The sequence below is a fragment of the Phyllostomus discolor genome, chromosome 14 (genome assembly GCF_004126475.2).
Source record: "Phyllostomus discolor isolate MPI-MPIP mPhyDis1 chromosome 14, mPhyDis1.pri.v3, whole genome shotgun sequence".
NCBI lineage: Eukaryota > Metazoa > Chordata > Mammalia > Chiroptera > Phyllostomidae > Phyllostomus > Phyllostomus discolor.
Window position 1 is genome coordinate 10,941,418 of NC_040916.2, and position 27,014 is coordinate 10,968,431.

General features: G+C 48.7%; 1 protein-coding gene across 2 annotated transcripts in view; it reads right to left on the reverse strand.

Annotated features, from left to right (window-relative positions):
• The window catches only part of PACC1 (proton activated chloride channel 1), a 42,523-nt gene that overhangs the window by 10,319 nt on the left and 5,190 nt on the right, over window positions 1-27,014 (reverse strand). For both annotated transcript variants that reach the window (XM_028530665.2, XM_036015275.1), the window contains exons 3-4: window positions 3,001-3,210; window positions 1,502-1,653 (exon numbers count right to left, since the gene is read on the reverse strand). In XM_028530665.2, coding sequence (XP_028386466.1) covers window positions 1,502-1,653; window positions 3,001-3,210 — 362 coding nt within the window. The remainder of the gene's footprint in view (window positions 1-1,501; window positions 1,654-3,000; window positions 3,211-27,014) is intronic.

The window sequence follows — 27,014 nt, forward strand, 5'->3', positions numbered from 1 at the left end:
CTGACAGTAAGGGGAGGTGGGCCAGCAACGCCACCAGGCGGGTACTCCCTCTGCCCATTTCTATCCCGGGAGGGGCCTTCCTGGCAGGTCTCTATCCCCGTCCACCGACGAGGTCCGGTCTCCAGTCCTGCTCCTCTCCCTGCTGCCGCCCCAGCGCCCAAAGCAGGGGACCTCCCCGCAGCTCACACGGACAGCAGCCCCAGCGCCTTTCACGCAGAATTGACCACCACCCCAGTAGCTCTGTCAGCCCCGGGAGGGCACAGGGCGCAGAGGCCCAACCAACAGGGGACCCCTAATTTTCACCCTGCCGACCACCGCTGGCAGCCTGCCCCTCGGCCTCGCTGACCCATGTGGAGCCCGGAGGAAAGCCGCCCCCGCACCCCGCTCCGCAGCAGTCCTCGCCGGCGCCCGCCATCGGGCGCGGGTTTCCTCTGGTTTGTTTGCCCATCAACCCGACCCCATTTGCGATTTATATTTCACATCTGCTCCTCAAAACTCCTGATCAACCGGTGCCGCCCTTTCTTGGCTCGCAGAGCTACGGCGGGTATTTTGTTTTACTTTGTTTTGCAGGAGAGAGAATCATTTCCGTGGAATTTTAGGAGGAGGTCTGGAATAAAGATTAACAAAATTCACCTTAAGACCTCCCAAAGCTCCCTACCACCCCAAAGAGCAAGTCCTGCCGCGCAGCCAGCCGCCCTCCTCTGGCCGCTGCTTCCGCGCACCGCGCCACCTCCCGCCGCGCCCCAGGGACGCCGGGGTGTCCAGAACCAGCCGCCCCGGAAACGTCCGGGTGGCGCAGACACGCGCACTGCTGCTCGGCAGCCTCGGGGCAGAGTCTCTGCCTAGAAAACCTTCCCTTCCGCGCTCTGAACAAGAAAACGCGACGCAGCCCGGCTCGGTCCTTGCGGAAACGAGGATACAAGGACATGGGACGCAAAAGTCAAGATGTAAAAACACAAACACCTGTTCTGGCTTCACACCCCAAGCAGGCGCCGCTCGCTCCTGGGAGTCGCCCTTGACCCCGCCCCCGCTGAGCCGCGCGGCTGGGCTGCACGTGTGCGTCAGTAGGGCCGGCGCGGTCCCTGCTCCCAGACCAGCGCTCCTGCTTTACACAGTTGTCTGCACCCCAAAGCATGAATGGATGTCAGGTCCACGACCGTGAACCATGAGTCAGCAGGCCCCACGTGGAACCTAGCAATTCACGTGTTCACACAGCACACTGGCAATTCCCTCAGCAGCGGCTGGGGGCCCCACTGCACCCTGACACAAAGCCCCACCCCGCAGACAGCCGGCACTCCTCCGGTCAAGGTCAGGATCTTATGGCACTGTAGAGTCCCCAGGGCCACCCCGACAAGGCTGAGTGCAGGCAAACCCGCCGAGGCCATGACCCTCATAGGACCGAGGGCCAAGGAGGTAGGCAGGGCCATCTGGCAGAAAGAAGACCAGGGCCCTTGGGTGCGGGGCCAACAGGGCACACTGCCCAGACCCAGGGGTGCGTTACCAGGGTCTGGTTGGAGAAAGGGTCCGTGTAGTTGATCCTCTGGGTGGTGCACTTCACGTCCCCCGGCTGGCCCGGGCTCCTCAGAGGGGGGATGACCTCGTAATGGTGCTTGCAGCTGAGCAACTGGGCCTGACCGGGGTACAGGGCAATACCTGGGGGCAAAACATAAAAGTGGGTGTCAAAAGGCACAGTCCCTGCCCACACCCCTAAAATCATGTCACACACATTTTTTTCCACACCCACCAACAACCTAGGTTCAGGACTCCCTTGGTGACCGCAGAGGAGGGAGAAGAAAGGGGTTACGGGGGTAGGGAGCCATACCGCTGTCTGCAGGAAGCCCCCCTCCCTTGAGGGAAGGGCACGGCCCCCCTCAGGAAGGCCCTCTCTGGCCTGCGACGCAGCCTGCCCTGCGCCTGCGCCAGCACCCTGCTCTGGGCCCTCCAGGGCCTCTGGGACTGAGCCAGCCCCCAGGCCCCCTACCCACCTGCAGTCACTGGGAGGCCCCGGGCTGGGGGTTGTCCCCAGACCTCGTGTTCTCTCTCATCTCCTGCTCTGTTCGGAGCTCTAGGTGAGCAGGCTGCCTCCAGCCAGTCCCTCCCTGGCCCCCACCGAGGCTCTCACTCACGCCCTGCTGATGGCAGCTGCTCCAGCCTCAGCGGCAGAACCACTGAGGGCAGCACGTGGTCCCAGACCCCAGCAGGGCTGAGAGAGACCAGGAAGCAGGAAACAGGGTGAGCCGCAGACAAAGACAGCAGAACACACATGCAAAGAAGGACAAACCCAGGACAGGCAAAGACAGGCCCGGGAGCCGCAGCCTGGACTCCTGTCGAGAAGCCCCAGGCAGAGGAGACCCGAGACTGGCTCTGCCCTGGGCGCAGGCCATCGGAGGGTCACTCGGGGGCATCCTGGTGGCAGAGCCCGAGCACACAGAGCTCAGCTCCCAGAGCCCTGGGCCAGCCCTTGCCCTGGAGCAGAGATGCCACTTCACCTGGGGACTGGACCCCAGCTGGGACAGATGAACTGCATGGCCTGGGAGCCCCTCTCCGGGCACGGCCCCACCCCTCGGGATGGCTTTGCCTCCCCTCCCGCCCCTAACTCGCACTTCTCGCACTGGTCCCCGGCTCCGGTCTGGCAGGACTCAGTCACCCCGGCGCTGCCTCCGCTCCTGCTGGTCCTGCTCCCAGGAGAACCCTCTCCCGTCCATCGAGGCCCAGCCCGAACTTGGCCGCCTCTGTGCAGAGCGCTCCTTGCCCACCCCAGTTCCTCAGAGGGCGCTCCAGGCTCTGCCCCCCTCTCTCCTTGGACAGGACACACTCTGCAGGGTGCCAACGGCAGCTCTCTGGGGGTGTCCCCCACACCAGACTGTGCTGAGACTCCCCCACCCCGCCCGCCCAGCGCGCCCAGCCAGGGCCCAGGAGTGCAGTGGCAGCTCAGGGAGTGTCTGCAAACGGACGCCCCAGCCCTGCCCCAGCCCCGACGCCCATCCTAGCAGGCTCTACCTGGGGCATCATAGAGGTCCACCTCCTTGTAAGACACAGACATGACCGGGTGCTTGAGCTTCTCACGGAAGTCTGTGATGGTCTGGTAAACCAGGAAGACGGCCACGGCCATGAGCAGCAGGTAGATGAAGATGAGCAGGACCGAGAAGACGTTCTTCAGGCAGGCCTTGCTGACACGGATGCTGCTGGAGGCCGACCCCCCGTCAAGGGCTGAAAGACGACGACACACGCGTGACCCGGAGGGCAGAGGCAGGTGCGGCGGGGGAGGGGGCAACCCCCGGGCCCCTTGCCTGCCTTACCATGGAGGCACGCCTGCTGCACACCCAGCCTCCCCACCTCAGCCTCCACCCACAAACCCTCACACATGGCCCTCATCAACATTCACTATGTAACCACTCTGTGGGGAAAGTGGACCTGGGGCTGAAGGAGGCTCCTCTCCAGATGGACAGAAAATTACATTCCAACAAGGGAGCTGGCCCCAGCCCACCTCTCCGGCCCTGCCCCACACCCCAGCCCCAGCGTGCCCTCAACCCCAAAGCCTGAGCACTTTTCTTCATTGCTGGTTTCGGTTCAGAAAGGCATTCCCTCAAGGAAGCCTTTCCTGACCCCCCGACTTTATTTGGGCACCCCTTCCTCAGTGCTCCGGGGGCAGCCGCGCATCATCCACTGTCACCACTCTGCAATGTCCCTGTCCGTCTACAGGGCTCTGATCCCCTAGGCTCCGAGCTCCATGAGGGTGGGGACAGGAGCTAAGGGGAACAAGGGCTCTGCCCACACCGAACCCCTCGCCCTTCAGTGCAGCGCCTGGAACAGAGCAGGCGTTCCGCGTGTACGTGGTGAGTGACTGACCAGCTGACCAGACGTGTCCCGAAGCCGTCCCCGCAACACCGCCCGGCCTCGCCTGCCTGCTCTCCAGCCATCCCCGGCCTCCATCACTCTGTTTTACGCTGGACTGTGTTCCTGTTCCCCACAGTTCATAGGTCGGAGCCCTGACCCCCAGCGTGACTGTACTTAGAGGCCGAGTATGGAAGGACGTGAGGGAGGTTAAACGAAGTCGCATGGGCGGAGCCCTCCTCCACAGCACGGGTGTGCTCGTCAGCAGGGAAGAGACGGGGAAGCCCACGGTGACGAGGGCGCACGAGGACACACAAGGACACACGGGGAAGGCTGCCACCTGCGGGCCCAAGAGAGGAGCCTTGAGACAAAGCAAACTTGGTGACCCCTTGTTCCTGGACTTCCAGCCTCCAAAACTGAGAAAACAAGAACTTCCACTGTCTGAGCCCCCCAGCCTGGGGGGCTCGATGCAGCAGCCCAGGCTGCTGGAGGCGTTCACGCGGCGCTTGCTCCCGGGGCCTCCGGCTCGCCCGAGAAAAGCCCCGCGTCCTCCGCAGCAAGGGCGCACGAGGCCGTGGACGGAGCAGAGCTTCGATGTAAGTCCACAAAGACGTGCGGCTGGCTTCCGGCTTCCACCAGAGGAGCGTCGTCACGCCACCCTCCTCCAGATGACAACCACAAAATCTGGACAGAACACTTGATGCTATTTGAAGGCACTGGAGAATGACCAGAAGCACGCGGAAACTGGAAGACGATCTACTCTGGAAGAAGAGGACGGCGTCAGAAGAAAGGAAACAGAAGAGAACAGGACCTGGTGAGATTTGCAAAGTGGCAGCTTTTCGCCTGCGGGCATTCACCGACCTCCACCAGGGCCACTCACGGAAACAGTGCCCTGAGTTAGGGGCTGGCAGAGCAGCCAGAAAGTGATGGGGGAAGCCCTAAAAGGGGGGGACGCACATGGGGTGGGGTAAACCCCCAAGCCTGCAAATAAGGCATGTTCCGATCGGCTTTGGACTCCAGGGGCCCAGCAGAAAAGCAGCAGCTGGCAACCGAAAACGTGGAGAGATCTCCACTGTTGCTGGTGCAAAGGGCACGGAAGTCGGGACTGAGTCTTGCCGCAGTAACTGCCGGCTCAGACAAAAACTCCGCTTCAGAGAGTCATAACTGAATTCAGAGGCTCTATAGTGCACCATTTATGATGTCTAGTGCTCATTCAAAATGGACTAGACAGGGAAAGGGCAAAAAAACGTGACCCATACTAAAGAAAAAAAAGCAGTCTATAGAAACCAACAGCATCCTGGCTGGGTAGCTTAGTTGGTCAGAGCATCATCCCAATATGCCGAGGTTGCAGGTTCGATCCCAGTCAGGGCACATACAAGAATCAGCCAATCGAGGCATAAATAAGTGGAACAACAAGTCCACATTTTCCTCTCCCTGCACCTTTCCACTCTTTCTGAAGTCAATAAATAAAAAATGTTTTTAAAAAGAAAACAATGCTAAGGTGACTCAGATATTGCAATTAGCAGACAGGATCTTTTTAGCCTTTAAAAGACCCAAAGGAAGATATGTACATAAGAAATGAACAGAGGAGAAACTTAGAAATAGAAACTATAAAAACAAACCAAATAGGAATTTTAAAGATGAAAAAAATTTCATAAAATGAAAAAGTCACTGCAAAATTTTTTATTAAAAAATCTTTTATTAAAAATCTTCTATTAAAATATTTATTTATTTTTAAAAAGAGGGGAAGGGAGGGAGAAAGAGAGGGAGAGAAACATCAACGTGTGGTTGCCTCTCACACACCCCCAACTGGGAACCTGGACTGGGAATCGAACCAGCAACCTTTTGGTTCACAGGTCGGCGCTCGATCCACAGTCCCACACCAGCCAGGGCTCACTGCGTAATTTTAACAGCACAAGATGGCAGAAGTAAAAGCCAGGACAATGGAAACTGAACGAACAGAAACGATCCCTCTGGAAGAAAAGACTAAAGAAACGATGAACAGAGTCCAGGTAACGGGGCAACGACACCCAGCAGTGCAACAGCACGTGACCGGAGAGACACAACGGGTCAGAAATGTGCTTTTTAAAAATAATGGCCTAAACTTCCCAAAATTGTAGAAAAAATATCAATTTTCCGACCCTAAAGACTCAATACATGCCGAGCAGGATAAATAAGACAACCACTCCTAGGCAAATCATCGTCAAACTGACAATGGAAAGATAAGAGAAAAATCATGAAAGCAGCCAGGAAAATCAAAGACATATTATAAATGGGATATTGTATCTAATGACAAGTAACTTTTGATCAAAAATGATGGAGGCTGAAGACAGTGAAACGTTTTTAAAGGGATGAAAGAAAAAAAATCTATGTGCCACCGAGAATGAAAACTAACCAGCAAAACTTTCAAAAATGAAGGTGAAAGAAAGATGTACTCAAAAACAAAAGCTGAGAGAATTCATCACCAACAGACCTGCACTGCAAGACCTTCTAAAGAAAATTCGAACGGAGATGACAACAGATGGTGACCCTCCAACATACGCTTGAAACAAAGGTCACTGGAAATGTTAAATAGGCGGGCAAATACGTACTTTTTAAATTTAAGGTCGCCATGGGAAATATATACAATATGGTGAGGTTTGTGACTTGCAGGAACACAGAACAGAGAAACAAAACCCATATGAGACAAAGAGAAAAATAAAAGACCCGAATCCAACCACCCTGAATAACTACATTAAATGTAAATGAACCACACACTCCAGTTAAAAGCCAGGGACTGTCGGCCTGGACTGAAAACAAGGCCCAACTACATGCTCTCTATAAAAAGTGGACTTGAGTGATGTCAGCATCACAGAAAAGTGAGACAACTATTGCTTCTCCCCTTAAATTTACAACAAGTTGGACCACTGCAACTCAAGAAAGGATCTCCCACTCAGCACACACACCTGAAAAGTCCACACCCCCAGGGGTCTGAAGGTGGGCACACCTGGCCGAGCACCGCAGATGCAGGTCGATGCATCTCCAGACAGGATGGGGGCAGCAAGGACTAGGGCTGCAGGCAGTCTCCCTCCCAGAAAAGGTATCTCCCTTCCCCTTCTCCGCGAGGGCAGAACGAGGTAGAGGGGGCTGGGAAGCTGCAAACAAAACAGTGGAGCTAACAGCCATTACCAGCAGGGGGCAGAGCTGTGAGATGGCAAACCTGCCTCCTCTCTCTCCGAGCCCTGACACCGCCCAGTGGAGCCAAAAATAGAGAAAACAGGAGGTAGCTCCTGGAGCTCACAAAATCAGTTCTCCACCACCCACAACATTCTCCCACCACAGTGGCGTGTCCTATAACCAAGGCGAGCAGGTCACAGAGCACCCACCACCCCACTGGGTACACAGCACTTTCCGTAACTGAGACACCACTTCACAGCGATCCCAGGTCACCTGCAGTGCAGGTAGAAGAAAACCAAAACTTGCGCTATACCACCATCTACTGGAAAACGAGAGAAAGCACCCTACCTATAAACCTGCCCAACCACTGAGGGCAAACCAGTATGCACACAAGAAGAGAGACCACTAGCTCAAATGCTCAGAGAATCAACCCATCGAATACCATGGACACCTGAAGCCATCTGGAAGCACAGAAGCAAAATGAAATGACTCCTGAAACTGAACTTCAAGTCATGGAAGACTGTGATTTAAATGACAGAATTACAGATTGTAATTACAAAAATCCCAGTAATATGTGAGAAAACTCAAAAACACAGTTCGGTGAGTTTTTAAAAATTAATGAATAGCCCTGGCTGGTGTGGCTCAGTGGATTGAGTGCTGGCCTGAGAACCAAAGAGTCACTGGTTCGATTCCCAGTCAGGGCACGTGCCTGGGTTGCGGGCCAGGCCCCCAGCAGGGGAGCATGAGAGGCAATGACAATGACACATTGATGATTCTCTCCCTCTCTTTCTCCCTCCCTTCCCCCTCTCTAAAAATAATAAACAAAATCTTTTTTAAAAAATTAATGAACAAAAGAAGTATTTACCAAAGATAATAAAACTATAACAAAGAACCAGAAAGAAATTCTGGTGCTGAAGAACTCAATATACAAGATCAGGAGAGCATTAGAGAGCATTGGAAACAGAACAGTCCAGATGAAAGAGATAACTGGCAAACTCAAAGATACAAACCTAGGAATGACCCAGGATGAAGAAAGGGGAGAACTAAGAGTTAAAAACAACAACTCGGAATTATCTAACTACATTAGACAGAGCCACCTAAGGATAACAAGGAACAGAGAGCCCACTCAAAGGGATAACTGATGACTTTCCCAAGACTATGAAAGGAGCTAAATATTAGAGGAAGCTAAAAACACAACCTAATTTTATATCAACGCAAAAAAGACCTTCTCTGAGGTACATTTTGTGTGTCTGCACAAACTATCAAAAATTAGCAAGAATTCTCAAGGCAGCCAATGTAAAATTTCTAAGTAGAAACACTACAAGGCAGGAAATAATAGAAGGAAATACTCAAAATACTGAAGGAAAAGAGCCATCAGCCAAGGACAATATATCCAGCAAACCTGCCCTTTAGATCTGAAGCAATACAAAGGCTTTACTGGATGGGCAGAGGCTGAGACTTTGCCACCACAAGATTATTTGCATTACCAGAAACGTTTCAAGGGGCTCTTTTACCAAAAAGAAAATGTCAAAAGTACACAAAACTTTGAATAAGATAAATAACAGACAGACAGAAGCAGGAAAATGCAAATCTACTTCAGAATAATAAGTTACTAAGTAATTATAACAAAGGTTAAGGGAGATATGGCATTAACAGTAACTGTAACGGCAGCAGTTTGGTACAGGACAGACGACACAGAAAGGGACAACTCGGTATGGAATGGACAACGTAAAAGGGAGGGGCAGGAGGACTGAGTGGGGACAGGCGAGTGAAGATGGGGGACAATCGAAAGGAAAGAACTGCTGTATGTATGCGACATTTTACACAAACCTAAGGTAACCACAAAACAAAAATCAACTATAGCACAAAACATTTCAAAAAGGAGGGAGAAAACCATAGAACACAGAGGACAGCCCAACTGAAATGGCAGATGGAACCACGAGGAGAAGGAGCAGCAGGGCCCAGGGCAGTGGCGCAGTGAGTCCCCGTCACCGGTAACCTCCCGGCTGTGAACAGAGCGGTGGACGGGGCGGACAGGGCGGACTGCAGAACCAGACCTCACTGTCCTCTCCCTGCAGGAGACCCACCTCGGCACCAAAGACAAACAGAGCCTCCGCGTGGAAGGGTGAGAGACAAGACTTCAAGTAAGTGGCATCCAAAGAAAAGAAGGTGCAGCTCCACTTACATCAGACAAAATAGGTTTCAAGATGCTGAAGGTAACACGAGGGAGAACTCCAGGTCCAGAGGGTGCAGGAGGTGAGTGCTGTGCTCCCCTCCTCCCGCGACCGCATTGAAATTACAACTAAGTTGCAGAGCAAGCCTCACGGAGAACCCCCTCCCGGGGACTAGCTGCACAGAAGCCCTTGAGCGCAGGGAACAGCAGCCACATCGAGGCTGGGAGGAGGGGCTGAGCGGTGGACGGGCAGATCCTACACCCACAGGGTGGTGACCAAGACCTGGGAGGGTTATCTCGGCTGTGCAAGTGCCCCCTGTGGGGGGAGGGAGGGGCCCAGCCCCACTCTGTGCCCCCCAGTTCGGTGCCCCGGTGCCAGGAAGAAGAGTTCCCATAACATCTGTCTGTGAAAGCCGGCAGGGACTGAGTCAGTCCCAGGGTTTCTGGACACCGAGGCACTCCCCTGAAGGGGCCCGCACAGACGCACTCAGCAAACTCAATCCATGCCCCTCGGCGCGGCTCTAAGAGCACCAGGGACACCTGAGGAGGAACTGAACTGACTAGCTGCAGGGTGAGGGCTGGAGGGGCAGGGGTCAGGTCAGCTCTCTCCAGGGACAGAAGTTCTGGCAGCCACCCTTGTTCCTTTGTTGAGCGCCCCCCCCCCACACACACAGCCAACAGGGTGCCAAATCTGCCCTCCCTGTTGATCTAACACCCTTCGCCCCACCCTGGTGATCCCAGAGACCCTACCTAAGTCTCTATATCTGGCCCGAGCCTTTTGAGCAGCTCTTCCACACCAGGGGCCTGCCCTGGTTTGCACTGCACTCTCCCCAAATCTCTCTGAGCTTCACAAACCCCAAGCAAGCAGTGGCTGGCCTCAGCATAACCTGCAGCTGCAGCTAGTGACTCCAGGCCCACGATAGGCAGGATTGGTCTTGAAGTGGAACTCCCATCAGGAAGCCCGAAGCCTGACGCAGGTGGCGGCTGGACTCAGCCCACACTGTGGTGCCCACAAGAAGGTCCCAAAGCTGATACATCAGTGGAACCAGCCTTGGTTCACAGCATACCCCCTCCCACAAGCCCACTGAAAGTGGCAAGCAAGCACAGGTCACTTTGTGGACACGAGCCCAGCACAAGCGGTGGCTGACACTGCCTTACACCGAAGACCCTCCAAGAGGTCCCAGAGCCAGCAGACCAGTGGCCAGCTCCAGAACACACCGCAGGGCCGCTCCACCGCCCCACAACCGACACACCTGCTGCCAGGCCCAGTTGGCACCAGGGCCCCATGGAAGTCATCCTGCTCTGTGGAGTCAGCCCTGCAAACAGCTCATCCACTGTGGCCAGGGACAGCCCTGGCGGCCAGCACGCCTGAGGGTCAACACTAACCACTGACGTGCCAACAGCAATCAAGGCTCAACTGAAACTGCAGAGCACACACAACCCGCACAAGGGACACCCCAGGACACCAGGTGCGGGTGACCAGGGAGACTGTCCTGTTGGGCCCCACACAGCACCTACCGTACACAGGCCACTACCGAGACCAAAAGACGCAGCCGATCTACCGAACGCACAGAAACTAGCTCAGGGAGGCAGTCAAAATGAGAAGATTAACACGTTCCAGGTGAAAGACCAGATCATCATCCCAGAAAAAACCCTAGATGAAATGGACACAAGCAACCTACCAGATACAGAGTTCAAAACACTGCTTATAAGGATGCTCAATGAATTTAGGAGAAAAACAGATGAATGCAGTGAGAATTTCAACTACACCATAGAAAACAAAGAATCAGTCAGAAATGAGGAATCTGGCCTTGGTTACTGTGGCTCAGTGGATTGAGAACCGGCCTGTGAGCCAAATGGTTGCTGGTTCAACTCCCAGTCAGGGCACATGCTGGGTTGCAGGCCAGGTGCCAGTTTGGTGGCGGGGTGGGGTGGGGTGGGGGGCATGTGAGAGGTAATCAATTGATGTATCTCTCACACATTGAAGTTTCTCTCTATTTCTCTCTTGCTTCCTGTCTCTGTGAAAAAATAATAAAACTGAAAAAAAAAAAAGGAAAGAAAAGCTGGGGTAGCAATACTTAGATAAAACAGACTTTAACACGGGGCTGTAACAAAAGGTAAGGAAAGACATTCATCACAATAAAGGGATCAATCCCACGAAAGTATATAACCCTATAACCCTCACACACCTAACCTAAGGCACCTGAATAAACAAAGAAACACTGAGGAACACATCTATAGAGATAAACAGTGATACACTCAAGCAGGGCCTTCTAACGCCCTACTGGCACCAATGAATAGACTGCCCAGACAGAAAATCAACAAGGACACAGCAGTCATACACAACACATTAGAGCAGCAGAGTTTAGTCTGTATTTTTAGAGTATTTACCCAAAAGCAGCAGTACATGCATTCTTTTCAAGTACACAGGTTCAAACTTTAAGGACCATTTTCCTGGATAGACTATACGCTAGGCCACAAAACAAGTCTCAATAAATTTAGTACGACTGAAATCATATCAAGCACCTTATCAAATCACAATAGCATGAAACTATAAATCAATTATAAAAAAAACTGAAAACCACAAACCCTCAGAAGATAAATAACATGCTACTAAGCAATAAATGGGTTAACAATGAGATCATGGAGGAAATGAAAAGATACCTTGAGACAAATGAAAATGAAAACACAATGACCCAAAAAATCTATGGCCACAGCCAAAGCCATTCTAAGAGGGAAATTCATATCAATACAGGCCTACCTCAAATAACAAGAAAAAACTCAACTGAACAATCTAATCTTGACCTAAAGGAACTAAAAAATGACAAACAAAGTCCAAAGTGAGCAGAAGGAAGAAAATAATAAAGATCAGAGTGAAAATAAACTGAAGTCTTAAAAAACAATAGAAAAGATCAATGAAACCAAGAGCTGGTTCTTTGCAAAGATAAGCAAAGGGCCCAAACAGGATAAGGAAATATTACAAATAATTATATGCCAACAAACTGGACAACCTAGAAGAAATGGATACATTTCTAAAGACATACAGCCTTTAGAGGCTGAATCAGGGAGACACAAACAATTTGAACAAACAACTATTAAAAAAAGCAAAACAGGAATCCAAAAAAATCCAACAAACAAAAGTTCAGGACCAAATGGCTTCACAGGTGAATTTTACCAAACATTCAGAAAAGAATTAATACCTATCCTTTTCAAACTATTTTCAAAAACTGAAACGGAGAAAAGCCTCCCAAACTCATTTTCTGAGACCAGCATTACCCTGATAACAACACCGAAAACACTACAAAAAAAGGGAAAATTATAGGCCAGCACCCCTGATGAACACAGACATAAGAGTCTCCAACAATGTATTAGCAAACTGAATTCAGCAATAAAAACGATCATACACCACAATCACTTGGGATTTATTCCTGTTAGATGAGGTTGGTTCAATATCCATAAATCAATTAACATAATACACCCCAGGAACAAAAAAGAAAGCAGATTATTCATTTGATCAGATCAGTAGGTGTAGAAAAAACATTTCACAAAATTCAATATTCATTCATGATAAAAACTCTCAGCAAAGGCCTAGAGGAAACATACTTCAACATAATAAAGGTCATATATGAGTCCTGGCTGGTATGGCTCAGTGGACTGGGTGCCAGGCTGTGAACCAAGAGGTGGCTGGTTCAATTCCCAGTTGGGGCACGTGCCTGGGCTGTCAGCCAGGCCCCTGTTGGGGGCGTGCAAGAGGCAGCCATTCGATGTGTGCCTCTCGCACATCGATGTTTCTCTTCCTCTCTTCCTCCGTCCTTTCCCCTCTCTCTAAAAACAAACAAATAAAATCTAAAAAAAATAGATCTAAACAAGAACAAACCCAAAATGGATTAAAGATTTAAATCTAAACCCAAGACCATAAAACTCCTATAAGAAAACATAGGCAATGAACTCTTTGACACTGCTGTTAGTAATATTTTTTGGATGCCTCTTCGGGCAAGGGAAACAAAAGAAAAACAAACAAATGGAACCACTTCAAGCCAAAAGCTTTTGCACAGCAAAGAAAACCATCAACAAAACGAAGAGACAACCTACTGATGAGAAGATATTCACCAATGAAATGTCTAACAGGTTAATACCCAAAACACCTAAGGACCTCATACAACTTATCACCAAAAGGAAAACAATCCAGTTAGAAAACGGGCAGAGGACCTAAAGAGACATTTCTCCAAAAACGTCATGCCGACAGCCAACACACATGTAAAAGATACCCAACATCACTAATCGGCAAAGAAATACCAATTAAAGCCACAGTGGGATAGCACCTCACGCCCGTCAGCAGGGCCATCATCCATGAACCAACAAGCAAGTGTTGGTGAAAATGTGGAGGAAAGGACACCCTCATGCACTGCTGGTGAGTCTGCAAACTGGTGCAGCCAGTATGAGCTCCTCAACCAATTGTATAAAAGTAGAACTGCATTATGACCCAGCTATTCCATTTCTGGGTGTTTATCTGAAGAAATCCAACACACGAGCTCAGAGAAATAGATGCATCCCTATGTTCGCTGCAGAATTACTCACAATAGCCAAGGTACAGAAGCCACCTGAGAGTCCATGACGGACAGCAGGATAAAGCAGTGGAACACACATACAATGGGCTATCGTTCGGCCATAAAAAAGAATGAAATCGTAAAATCGTATCATGTGTGACAACATGGATGGACCTAGAGGGTATTATGCTAGGTGAAATAAGCCAGACAGAAAAACACAAATATCATATGATTTCATTTGTAAGTGGAATCTAAAAAACAAAATAAATGAACCAACAAAATAGAAACAGACTCATAAAGAACAAATCGATGGTTGCCAGAGGTGAGGGGGTTGGTGGACGGGGTGAAAAAAGGGGAAGGGATTAAGAATTATAAGTTGACAGTTACAAATTAATCATGGGGATGTAAAGTACAGCATAGGGAATATGGTCAATAATGTTGTAGTAACTGTGTATGATGTAAGGTGGGTACCACCTTTACCAGGTAATCACTTGGTAAGTTATGTAAATGTCTAATCACTATGCTGTACCTGAAACTGTAACTGAAAACTTTAAAAAAAAATTAAGAAAAAAAGAAACCAATGATTGGGAAAAAACTCTTATTTGTAAAGATGCATGTACCTCTGTGTTCACTGCAGCATTATTTACAATAGCCAAGACATGAATCAGCCTTAGTGTCTTCCACAGATAATTAAGGAACGTATGACATATACACAATGGAATACTACTCAGCCGTAAAAAATAAAACGGCCATTTGCAACAACATGGATTGATCTTGAGAATATTATGGTAATGAAGTCAGAAGGAAAAGGACACAAACTGTATGATTTCACTCATGTGTGGGATATAAAACAAGAAGGAAACATACAAACAAAGCAGCAAACTCACAGACACCAACAAGAGAACGGTGGGTACTGGTGGGGAAGGGCACTGGAGGGAGGACAAACAGGGCGAAGAAGGTGAAACGCAAGGTGACAGAGGAGACCAGCCTCCAAGAAGTGAACACACAACACTAGACACAGATGTCGCATTATGAAGTTGTATAGCTGAAACTTACAGAATAATATTAACTAACGCTACTCCCAATGAATCTAATTTTAAACACAAAGATACTAAAGTATTTGTCACAATTACTTTATGTTGTTTTATTTAGAAGCACAAAGCAGGATCAGCGCAGCACTATCGAAGTGCCCCGCGCTGGCAGAGACAAGGAAACCGCTCCTTCTCGACTTCCGCAGACAGGCATGCATCGAGCACCGACGCGGTGTGCGAGACTCTGTGCAGGGCGTCTCGGGGAGATGCCAGGACACAGGGATCGGGGGTCTGTGCTGTAACTGCAGGGTGTCCAGCCTTCTGGCGTCTCTGGGCCACACTGGAAGAAGAAGAGTTGTCTTGGGCCACACGTTAAATACACTGTGACACATAATCACAAAAAAAATCTCATCATGTTTTAAGTAAATTTATGATTTTGTGTTGGGCCGCATTCACAGCGATCCTGAGCTGCATGCGGCCCTTGGGCGGGACACCCCTGTCAGAATTCAGGAGGATATGGGGATGTAAAATGTGAGATTTCCTTTGCTGAGAAGAAAGAATGGGGGGTGTGGGGAGAGAGGCAGAGTTCGGCCAAGTCTCCTCACAACGGAGGAGGTCACAGAGCATTGTGCCTAAAGCAGCAGGAGGATTTTGAGGAAGAAATAATTTGGTGTTCACCATTCATTAGTGCTCTGGGCTGAGAGGCCAGATATCCAGCCCAGTGGTTACAATCACGAGACTGAGAGGCAGAGAGACTTGGGTTCCCGCTCTGCTACTGTTCTGTAACCAACGACACTACTTAATACCCCCGAGCCTCACTTGACTCATGGGAAGAGGAAATAATCACCCCAGTTTTACAGGATGCCCAAGAGAAGCGCACAAGAGCAGGCTGCAAAACGCATCATAGTTCGGAGTGCCTGCTCCGTGAATTACTATTACCGAAGAAACAGGGAGTATCCCGTACACCCCCAAAACGGAGCCCTCAGTGATGAAGACAGCACAAACAAAGACCATCTCTTACCAAAAATGAATTAGAAAAAATACATATAGAAAGTACAACAGAGGCAGGGCAGAATGTAGTCTTTCACATAGTAGGCACATAATGTTTCCATGTTTCTTAAGCGAACAAATAACCCCAATGACAGACGAACTCAGTCTTGCAATGCTAACTAGCTACTCTTGATTCGTTCAAGAACACCAGTGCATTTCAGGCAAGAAAAACTATCAACGAACTGGTGTGCCTCACTATTTCCAGCAAAGCACCTCAAAGATTTTACCTTATAACAGTGTGGAGTCCCCGAAGTGCCGTAGGAACTGCAGGCAATGCTGGTTCCCTGCAGCTACAGGGAGATGTGAGGGAGCAGGAAGCCCCAGGAAAACCCCTTGGGCAGCTGTGAGCTCAGCCACCAAGGCACACAGCAGCTCCAGTTCTGCGAAAGGATTTAAAGCCACTCTCTGTTTCAACTTCTTGACCTGGATTCTACTTCCGCCGCTTCTGACCGTCAGCAGGGGCTGGGTCAGTTCTGGCTCCCTCGTGGCTTCTGGCTTCGTTCTCTGCCTTCTCTCCCTGTTTCTCCCATGGCCCGACCCCGCTTTACTGAGTCCCTCTCCGTGAGTGTGGCATTCACATCCCTCCCAGAGTACCCAGTACGAGGTGCCCTGTTAGACACATTACAAGACAAGGCCCTCCTCGTGCCCAGCCCACGGAAGGCTTCGCTCAGCTCAGGTGCTGATTGGTCACATGCAGCTGGGCGGCAGGGCCACAGGACCCAAGGACTGGTGGTTCCAGCTCAGGGACCTGCTCCAGCTGTTTTGCTTAGAAGGCACTCCTGGATCCCATGGTCCCTGTGGGACCAACGATTCACTTTGGAACGTGGCACAGTCATTGTCCTGAGCTGCTCACAATGGCAGTGGCAACCAGTACCAGGTTGCTACATTCTAGTGAGGTCTGAAAGGCCACGCAACAAAACTGAAGGAACTACAAGGCCAGCCGGTCCAGCCCCGCCCCTCGTGCAGTGAGGCAGGTCCCTAGCCCGGCACTGGCACCGCAGTCAGAACGGCAGTCCTGGTGTCCTGACTCCCCGCCGGGGCTCTCCGTACACGACGGCGTGAGCGCTGGCGTTCGCTCAGACCCCAGCTGCTCAGGAGAGCAGCAGCAGCAGATCTGACTGAAAGACTGCAACTTCACAGCGAGTAGAACCCTGGGACTTTTCTAAGGCCTTCCGTGCAGGCTGGACCACGTGATGAAGACAAACAGTGATGGGCATTTCTGGGCGAGGTCTGCTCTACGTAAGCCAGATAAACATGATTCTGAAATGTTCTACCTTCACGGTGCCTCTGGTTAGGGGAAGATAGGGATCTCTCTCTACATGCCCTTGAAAATTCTAAGAATCTACGGCACGGAAAGGTCATATGACAGTTGCATCACCGGGTTTGTGTGTTTGGCACAGGTGCTCGCACAGGTTACTCTCGTGGGAACACAGGCCCGGAGTCTCCTCCTCTGCTTCACGCTCAGAGGCCGACTTCGGCTCCTTCAAGGGCCTTTCCCTGAGTCCCAAACTGGCTTGCAATGTAGACAGACACCGCACAACTCTTCATCATCCACACGCGCCCTACGTGTCACCCCAGTTCCACTTTTAACAAGGGCTGGGCATCTGACAGAACGTTCTATGCACTCTGCAGTCAGAACAGCAAACACTAGCTTTCTCGCGGCAAGCTGGATGAACGTATTTTATTTTTTTAAAGATTTTATTTATTTACTTTTAGGGAGAGGGGAAGGGAGGGAGAAAGTGAGGGAGAGAAACATCAATGTGCAAGAAATACACTGATCAGTTGCCTCTCACGTGCCCCCAAATGGGGACCTGGCCCGCAGCCCAGGCCCGGGCCCTGACTGGGAATCCAACAGCAACCTTTCCAGGCCACACTCAGTCCACTGAGCCACAACAGCCAGGGGTGGATGCACGTATTTTAAAAGTATTATGTATTAAAAGGGCATGTATTATATACCCTTCCCAACAGCGAGATGGTGGCGTGCTGGGTGGAAGTTACACTGGCCTCCTCCCAGGACCATATCAGAGTTGCGGCTGAAGCACTGAAAAATCAGCCTGAGTAACTATCTGAAGACTAGCCGAACAGAAGCCTGTAACTAAGGCCATACAGAGGAGCCCGCGTCCAGACTGGCAGGAAGGGGAGAGAGGCTAAGGGGGCTGGCCCCACGCCTACGTGCTACCTTTGAGAATCCAGGGGACATCTTGGCTGAGGAGGCCCTGCGGAGGAGCCGGGATCCCAAGCTGGAGCACTAGGGCTGGAAAAAGGGGCCCACACAATCTGGCAGTGAGAATCAGCCAGGATTCTGCCTGCCCTGGTCAGAGGGGCACTGCTCTCTTGAAAGGTCAGTGCAGAGTCCCTGTTGCGGCACTCACCGGGGTCCTTGCAGAGGGACAGCAGGTTGAAGTGGACCGGAGTCATACCGATGGAGACCAAGTGGTGTGGCTGTGGACAGTGACTGGAGGCTGAGGGACAGCAGCAAGTGCCCCTGGGCTGGGTCCCTCTCCCACACCACCCAGGATGCCACCCTGCCTGAGTGGAGCATCCCCCCACAGGACATCAGCCGGAGAGGGGCCCCACAACACCAGGAGAGGTCTGCTGTAAACTCCAGCGGGGCTCGAGGCGCAAACCTCACTGGGGAGCTCTCGAGGAAGTTAAGACAGGCTCAAAGAGTGCCAGAACCCCAAGGAGACTGTTATGTGGCTGTGGGGAAGGCCACTGTTACCCATGTGCCTGAGTGGCACCACCATGCCAGCGTTGGTCCCGCCCCATTACTTCCCCGTGGTATCAGCCTAGGGAGTGACACTGACCCCTTCCTGCTGACCCCTGGAGGCCCCGCCCTGCCAAGATGGCTCTTGGTGGTGAGTTCTGTCTCCACCTGCAGCCTGGAGCCGCCCTGCAGACTCTATTGAGGAGCCCTCTAGGAAGTCTGGGCAAGCTGGAGGAGCGCCAGAGCTACGTAGGGAGAGGCTGTGTTGGGCAAGGCCACCTTTCCCTCACACGCCTGCCTGACCGGCGTCCCTGTCCCGTGTGGGGCCTTCTCTCCTCACGGCCAAATCTTGACCTGTTTTAGCCTGGTGAGCTCTGCAGGCCTCACCCCACCTCACTCAAAGGTCCATGGGTTGTAAGGGGTGGCAGCTGACTGTGGTGTACCCTGAGACTTTTGCAGAGTGGCCTCAGACCCAGCACTGGCACTGAGTCTGAATCTCTACCAACCTGGCCAACACCACTTTGCGCTACCTGATGACTCGCTGAGAACACATCTCACGGGACTTGTACACCAGCAGAGGATCTTCCAGTCACCGTGCCCAGCAGGCGGCCAGCAGACAAAAGTGGGTCTCAGGGTGATCCGGGCCCTTGCTGGCCTGCCAGACCCATTGCCAGGGGAAGCCGGCACCGGCACGCAGCTTGGACACCCTCATGTGCACCCAGGTTCAGCAAAGGCAGCCACAAACTGAGGGTTGCTTGGCAGATTCAGACAGGCAGCCCAGGGCCAGTTACAGGCCGCATCTGACACTGATCTGCACCAGAGCCCCTCCCCCAAGAGGCCCCAGAACCGACACACCAGTGGCAGGCCTTGGACCACAGCAGGGCACAACCCACGCAGCTCCACGAGCAGCACAGCTCAAGGGAGATCTCGGCACCAAACCCTGCACTGGTGCAATCCCGCTTAATGGACTCACCCCCTGCACAGCCGTACCCACACTGTGATCGCAAGGCAACCTCACGGTCAGCCAGCAGCCTCAGGGCTGGCCCCACACATGGATGGCCCAACAGCAATCAAAACCCAACTACAACAGGAGGGCTCACGTGACCCACAGGGGACATTCCTGAAGCACCTAAAGCAGGCGATCAGGGAGACTATGTTATGAGCCCCACAGGACACCTGCTATGTAAGGCCACACTACCGAGACGGGGAGGCATGGCCAATCTCCACAAACACACAGGGCAGCTGACTAGACAAGAAAACAAGGCCCCTTCCCATGCTGAAAAAGATACAGAGTCAAGGGATGGAAAGAATGTTTCATGCAAATGAAACAACAACAACAAAAGCTAAGGCAGCAACACTCATATTGGACAAAACAGACTTTAAAACCAAGGCTATATGATGAGAGGAAGGGCAATACTTAATGACGAAGGGGCCAACCCCACGAGAGAGTGTAAACCTCGTCAACATCCATGCGCCCACCATGGAGGCACCGGAACACAGAAGCCGAGTGCTGGCGGACGTGAAGGGAGCGGCAGTAACGCGGTCACAGCGGATGTGAACATCCTGCTGACACCACCGGATGGACCTCCGGATGGACCTCCCAGACAAAAAAACCAAGGGGGGGGGGCATTAGATCAGAGGGCTTAATGGATACTTTCTGAGCATTTCACCCCAAAACAGCAGAATATATGAGGGGAACCCCTCAAAACAGGATTTATAAAAAATTATATTTATTCTTACATGTTTAAACTTCAGTCACCTTGAATACTCTCCATTTGATGCACTACACTTATCGAGACTTTTTTCCACTGCTCAAAACAGGTTTTGAACTCATAGATTTTCATGCCTTTTGGTGCTTAATGCCATTTTTTGTTTCGCTTCTTCCACATTGGAAAAACATTTCCCTCTGAGGACTTTTTTCATCCAAGGAAACCAAAAAAAGTCACTTGGGGCAAGATTGGGTGAATAGGGAGGGTGGGGCACGGGGGTCATGCTGTTTTTGGTCAAAAACTGCAGGTGAGCTTGAAAATCACCCATCATGAAATGGGCAAATGCACTGAAAAAGTCTTCAGAAAAATTCACTAAATCCAAATGCAGCCTCTCACAACAGCACCAGCTGGCACACTGATACAGATGGGTTCCTAGAACACTCACCTAGTCAGGGAATCCTGCAGTACGAGGGGCCCAACCTCCCAAAGGTAATTCTGGTTTTGGGGGGTCCTCCCTCGTACATTCTTTTCTAGTGCACATGGAACATTCCAGAATAGATCACATGTCAGGACACAAAACAAATCAAAATAAATTTAAGAAGACATTAATTACAAGATAAAGACTGAAAAATATACAAAGACACGGAGGCTAAATAACATGTCACTGGACAATGGGTGGGTTAACAACAAGATCAAGGAAGAGATCCAGGGCCTTGAGACAAATGAAAGTCAAAGCACAACAGCCCTAAATCCGTGGGGCACACGAGAACAGTCCAAAGAGGATATTCAGAGCGATACAGGCCTACTGCAAGGAACAAGGAAAAAAAACCTCAAATAAACAATCTAAACTTTGACCCAAAGGAACTAGAAAAAGAACAAAGCCCAAAGTGAATAGAAGGAAATAATAAGGATCAGAGGGGAAATAAATAAAATAGAATCTAAAAAAAATAGAAAAAAAGTCTATGAAACTAAGAGCTAGTTCTTTCAAAAAGAAAACCAGAATTATTAAGGTTTAACAAGACTCACCAAGAAAAAGACAGGACCCAAATAAATAAAAGCAAAATGAAAGAGAAGTAACAACTGACAACACAAACACAAAAGATTATGAAAAATACTACAGAACAATAATATGACAAGAAATTAAACAATCTGGAAGAAATGGATAAATTCCTACAAACATACAATATTCCAAAACTGAATCAGGACAGAACTGAAAATGTGAACAGACTAATCACAGCCAATGACAGCAAAGGAATCAAAAACTCCCAATAAACAAAAGTCCTAGACTGGATGGCTTCACAGGTGAATTTTACCAAACATTCAAAAAGAATCAACACCTAGCCTTCTCAAACTACTCTGGAAAGTTCAAGAAGAAGGAAGCATTATCCTCATCCCAAAACCAGATATCTACAAAGAAAGAAAATTATCAGCCAACATCCCTAATGAACACAGATGCAAAAATCCTCAACAAAATATTAGCAAACAGAATTCAGAAATACATTATAAAGATCATATACCATGATGAAGTGGGAAGTAAAACTGGTACAGTATCTGCAAGTCAATTAATGGGATACACCACATGAATGAAAAGAAATATAAAAACTACTGTATTTCACCATGTATATAATGTGCACTTTTTTGCCCAAATTGTTGAGGGTAAAATAAGGATGGGCATTATGCATGGGTAGTACTAACCCCATATCTATATAAATGTTTTTAATTCTTTCATTTATGCTTATGCATTAGAAGTGAAACTCTAGAGAGCAATCACAACATCTAGGGTATTTTGTATGCAAAATACCCTAGAATGCGATAATAGGTTTTGTTCCTAAATATAAATTAAAAATTGAATTAAAAAAATTAAAACAAAAGATTTTTTCCCCTGAAAGTTTGCGCCAAAAACATGGGTGAGCATAATACATGGCAAAATATGGTACATGATAATATCAACAGATGCAAAAAAAAAAAAAAGGCATTTGATAAAATCCAGCATCCATTCATGATAAAAACTCTCAGCAGAGGGGAAATAGAGGGAACACACTTCAATGTAACAAAGGCCATAAATGACAAACCCACAGCTAACATCATACTCAAAGAGGAAAAATTAAAGCGTTTTCCTTAAGATCAGGAACAAGACAGGGATGTCCACCTTCAACAGTCTATTCAACAGTGTCCCAGCCACAGCAATCAGACAAGAAGAAGTCATAATAGGTATTCAAACTGGAAAGAAAAAGGTAAAAACTATCATTATTTGCAGATGACGTGATACCATATAGAGAGAACCCTGAAGATTCCACCAAAAAATTAATAGAATAAATGAATTCAGTAGATTACTAAATATTCAGAAATGGGCTGAATTTTATACACCAATAATGAACTATCAGAAAGAAAAACTAAGAAATCACATTTACGTCAAAAAATACCTATGAATTTCATAGACATAAAAAACCTGTACTCAGAAAACTGTAAGACCCTGAAGAAAGAAACTGAAGAAAACAGTTATAGATGGAAGCAGTTACCGTGCTCAAAGATGGGAAGAATTAACATCATTAAAATGTCCATATTGCCCAAAGCAATGATAGATTCAGTGTAATTCCCATCAAAATACCAATGACATTTCTCACAGAACTGAAACAAATCATTCATAAATGTGTATGGAAACACAAAAGACCATGAATAGCGGTTCTGAAAAAGGAAAACAAAGTATGAGTTATCACACTACCTGACATCAAACTAAACTACAAGGCTACTGTAACGGAAAACAGCCTGGCACTCACTGCCATAGAAACACACACACCGACCAACCGAACAGAACAGAGCCTGGAGACACACCCTTGCCTGTGTGGTCCATCTTTGACAAAGGCAGCGAGAAGAGATAATGCGGCAATGATGGTCTAGTCAGTAAATGGTGTTGGGGAAAACTGGACAGATACATGCAGAAAAGAAAAAGAAGAAAAGAAACTAGACTACCTTCTTAAGATTTTATTTATTTATTTTAGAGAGAGGGGAGAAAGAGAGGGAGTGAAACATCGATGTATGGTTGCCTCTAGCACACCCCCTACTGAGGATATGGCCTACAACGCAGGCATGTGCCCCGACTGGGAATCAAACCGGTGATGCTTTGGTTCACAGGCCTGTGCTCAGTCCACTGAGCTACAGCAGCCAGGTCGTAGACTACCTTCTTATACCATACGTAAGAATAAACTCAAAATGGATTAAAGATTACATGTGAGACCTAAAACCATAAAACTCCTAGAAGAAAATATAGGCAGTAAAATCTCAGATGCTACTCTCAGCATATTTTTTTCTGACATGTCTCCTTGGGCAAGGGAAACAGAAGAAACACACACACACACACACACACACACACGGGGCTACATCGAACTGAAAAGTTCTCCCCAGCACGGGAGACCAACAAACAAAAAGACAACCTACTGAGTGGGAGAACATATTTCCCACTAATACATCTGATAAAGGGTTACTACTCAAAATTAATAAAGAACTCTGGCAACTCAACACCAAAAAAAACAACCCCAAAACACCAACTAAAAAGTGGGCAGAGGACCTGAACAGACACTTCTCAAAAGAGGACCCACAGATGGCCAACAGACATTGTGAAAAGATGCTCAACATCACCAATCACTAGAGGAATGCAAATTAAAACCACAATGAGTTCCCACTTCACACCTGCCAGATAAGCTATCATTAGTAAATGCACAAAGGACAACTGGTGGTGGGGATGCAGACAAAGGAATGCCAGGGCACTGGCGGGAATGCAGTTCGGTGCAGCCACTCCGGAAAACAGTGCAGAGGTTCCTCAAAAAAAATTAAAAATGGAACTGCCTTATGATCCAGCATTTCCACTTCTGGGAAAGTAGCCAAAGAAACCCGAAACACTAATTCAAAGGACTACAGTACATGCACCCCTGTGTTCACTTTAGTGTTACTTACAATCGCCGAGATACAGGAAGCAACTCAAGGGCCTCTCCACAGACTCGTGGATAAAAAAGCAGCAGCACACACACACACACACACACACACACACAATGGGATATTACTCGGCCACAAGAAAGAATGAATCTTACCATTTGCAACAGCATGGAAGGACCAAGAGGGGATTGTGCTAAGTGAAATAAGCCGAAGACAAAGACACATACCACATATTATTTACATGTGAAATCTAACAAACATAAACTAACAAAACGGAAACAGACTTACAGATACAGAGAACACACTGACAAGGCCAGAGGGGTGGGTGTTTGGGGGCCAAGGTGTACTAAGGTGACAGTTACAAAACAGGCTTGCAGGTGTAAGGTACAGCACAGGAAGTACAGTTAACAATGCTGATATAATACTGATAACACCGCCAGGTGGGCACCTGAATCATGGGAGGGAACACTTTGTAAACGATGTGAATGTTTACATGCTGTACACCTGAAACTAATCCAAGACAATGTTGAATGTCAAGCCTGCCGTCCCCTGGGGAACCCCACCCTGCAGGAAGCGCTGGGCAGAGATGAATTCTGAACGCAAAGAATGAATTATTCTTTTCAGTGATTTGTTTTTGTTTTCTGAGCTATATTTACATACTATAACATTCATCCTTTTAAAGTGAATATACTTCATAGGTTTTAGTATACACACAAGGTGCGCAACCATCACCACTCTTTAATTACAGAACAGTTTCATGACCCAAAAAGAAATTTTACACCCTTAGTAGTCACTCCTCCTTCCTCCTCGCCCCTGGCAACCAATAATCTACTTTCTACCTCAGGGATCTGCCTGCTCTGGGCATTTCACATACATAGACTCATCCAATCTGTGGCCTTTTGTGCTTGACGTTTCATTTAATGTTTTAAGTATTTTTATTGATTATGCTATTACAGTTTTTCCAATTTTTCCCCTTTATCCCTCCTCCACCCTGCACCCAAACCCTCCAGCATTCCAGCATTCTAAAGAGCTACTGTGCCTTAGATCGTGTCCATGGGTTGTACAAGTTCTCTGAGTCCTCTGTTTCCTATACCATTTCTCTCTCCCCATCTATTTTATGCCTACTAATTATGCTTCTTCTTCCCTGTACCTTTCCCCCATTCCTCCCTTCCCCCTCCCCACTGAAGTCCCTCCATGTGATGTTCATTTCTCTGATTCTGTTCCTGTTCTGGTTGTTTGCTTAGTTTTTGTTTTCATTTTTCTTTTCTTTTAGGTTCATTTGTTGATAGTTGTTTGTTGTCATTTTACTGTTCATATTTTTGATGATCTTTTCCTTAGGTAAGTCCCTTTAACATTTCATATAATAAGGGCTGGGTGATGATGAACTCCTTTAACTTGACCTTATCTAGGAAGCATTTTATCTGCCCTTCCATTCTAAATGAAAGCTTTGCTGGATAGAGTGATCTTGGGTGTAGGTCCTTGACTTTCATGACTTGGAATACTTCTTTCCAGCCCCTTCTTGCTTGTAAGGTTTCTTTTGAGAAATCAGCTGATAGCCCTATGGGAACTCCTTTGTAGGTAAATATCTCCTTTCCCCTTGCTTCTTTCAGGATTTTTTTTATATTTAATCTTGGGTAACTTAATGATGATGTGCCTTGGTGTGTTCCTCTTTGGGTCCAACTTCTTTGGGACTCTGGGCTTCCTGGAAGTCTATTTCCTGTGCCAGATTGGGGAAGTTCTCCTTCATTATTTGTTCAAACAAGTTTTCAATTTCTTGCTGCTGTTGTTCTCCTTCTGGCACCCCTATAATTCGGATATTGGAACATTTCAAGTTGTCCCAGAGGTTCCTAAGCCTCTCTTCATTTTTCTGGATTTTTTCTTTCATTTCTTCTGGATGGATGTTTCTTTCATTCCAAATTGCTGCTTGAGTCCTGGTTTCTTTCCTGTCACTGTAGGTTCCCTGAATATTTTGCTTTACTTCATTTGGGGTATCCTTCATTTGTTTTCTAATTTTTCGACCAAGCTCAATGAGACCTGTAAGCATTTTGATTACCAGGGCTTTCAATTCTCCATCAGATAGGCTGGCCATCTCATTGCTTAGTTCTGAGGTTATGCTCTGTTCTTTCACTCTTGCCGTACTTCTTTGTCTTGGCACAGCTGATAGGTCGTAAGGGGGCAGGGCAACCCTGCTTGCTGCTCTGCAGTGCTGCCTGTGTGGCAGGGGCCAGAGGGGGAACAGCTCTGCCCACCTGTTCGTCTCTAGCGCACTTTCCAACAGACTCCCGTGAGGTTGGGAGTATCTCCCACCTCGGCTGTCCCAGTCACAGCCCACAACCAGTTCTGAGTCTCAGCTTCCCCTTCAGTCAGCCCCTTCCACACAGGCCGCAGAGCTCTGCAGCCAGCCCCACCCCCACCCCCACGGCCCGCCGAGTTGCTGCGGTCTTTCTGGGTTGGCCTGTGCAGCCCAGCGCCTTATCTGGTTGATCTTTTTTCTTTAATTCCTTGGTTGTCGGAGTTCCATGCAGTTTGATTTTCTGGCGCTTTTGCTTGTTTATTGATTTTAGATTGGCTATTTTCCTCCTTTCGGTTGTGTGAGGAAGCAAAGGGTTTCTACCTACACCACCATCTTGGCGGGAACTCCTAATACGTTTGTAAGATTCCTCCATGTTGTCACATATATCAGTTCAGTCCTTTTTACTGCCAAGTAATACTCCACTATATTAATATACTGTTTTATTTATTCACTCATCAGTTGGTGGACGTCTGGGTTGTTTCCATCTTTTGGCTATTATGAATACTGCTACTATGAATATTCTCGTCCGAGTTTTCAGGTGGATGTAAGTTCTCACTTCTCTTGGGCATATCCCTAGGACTGGC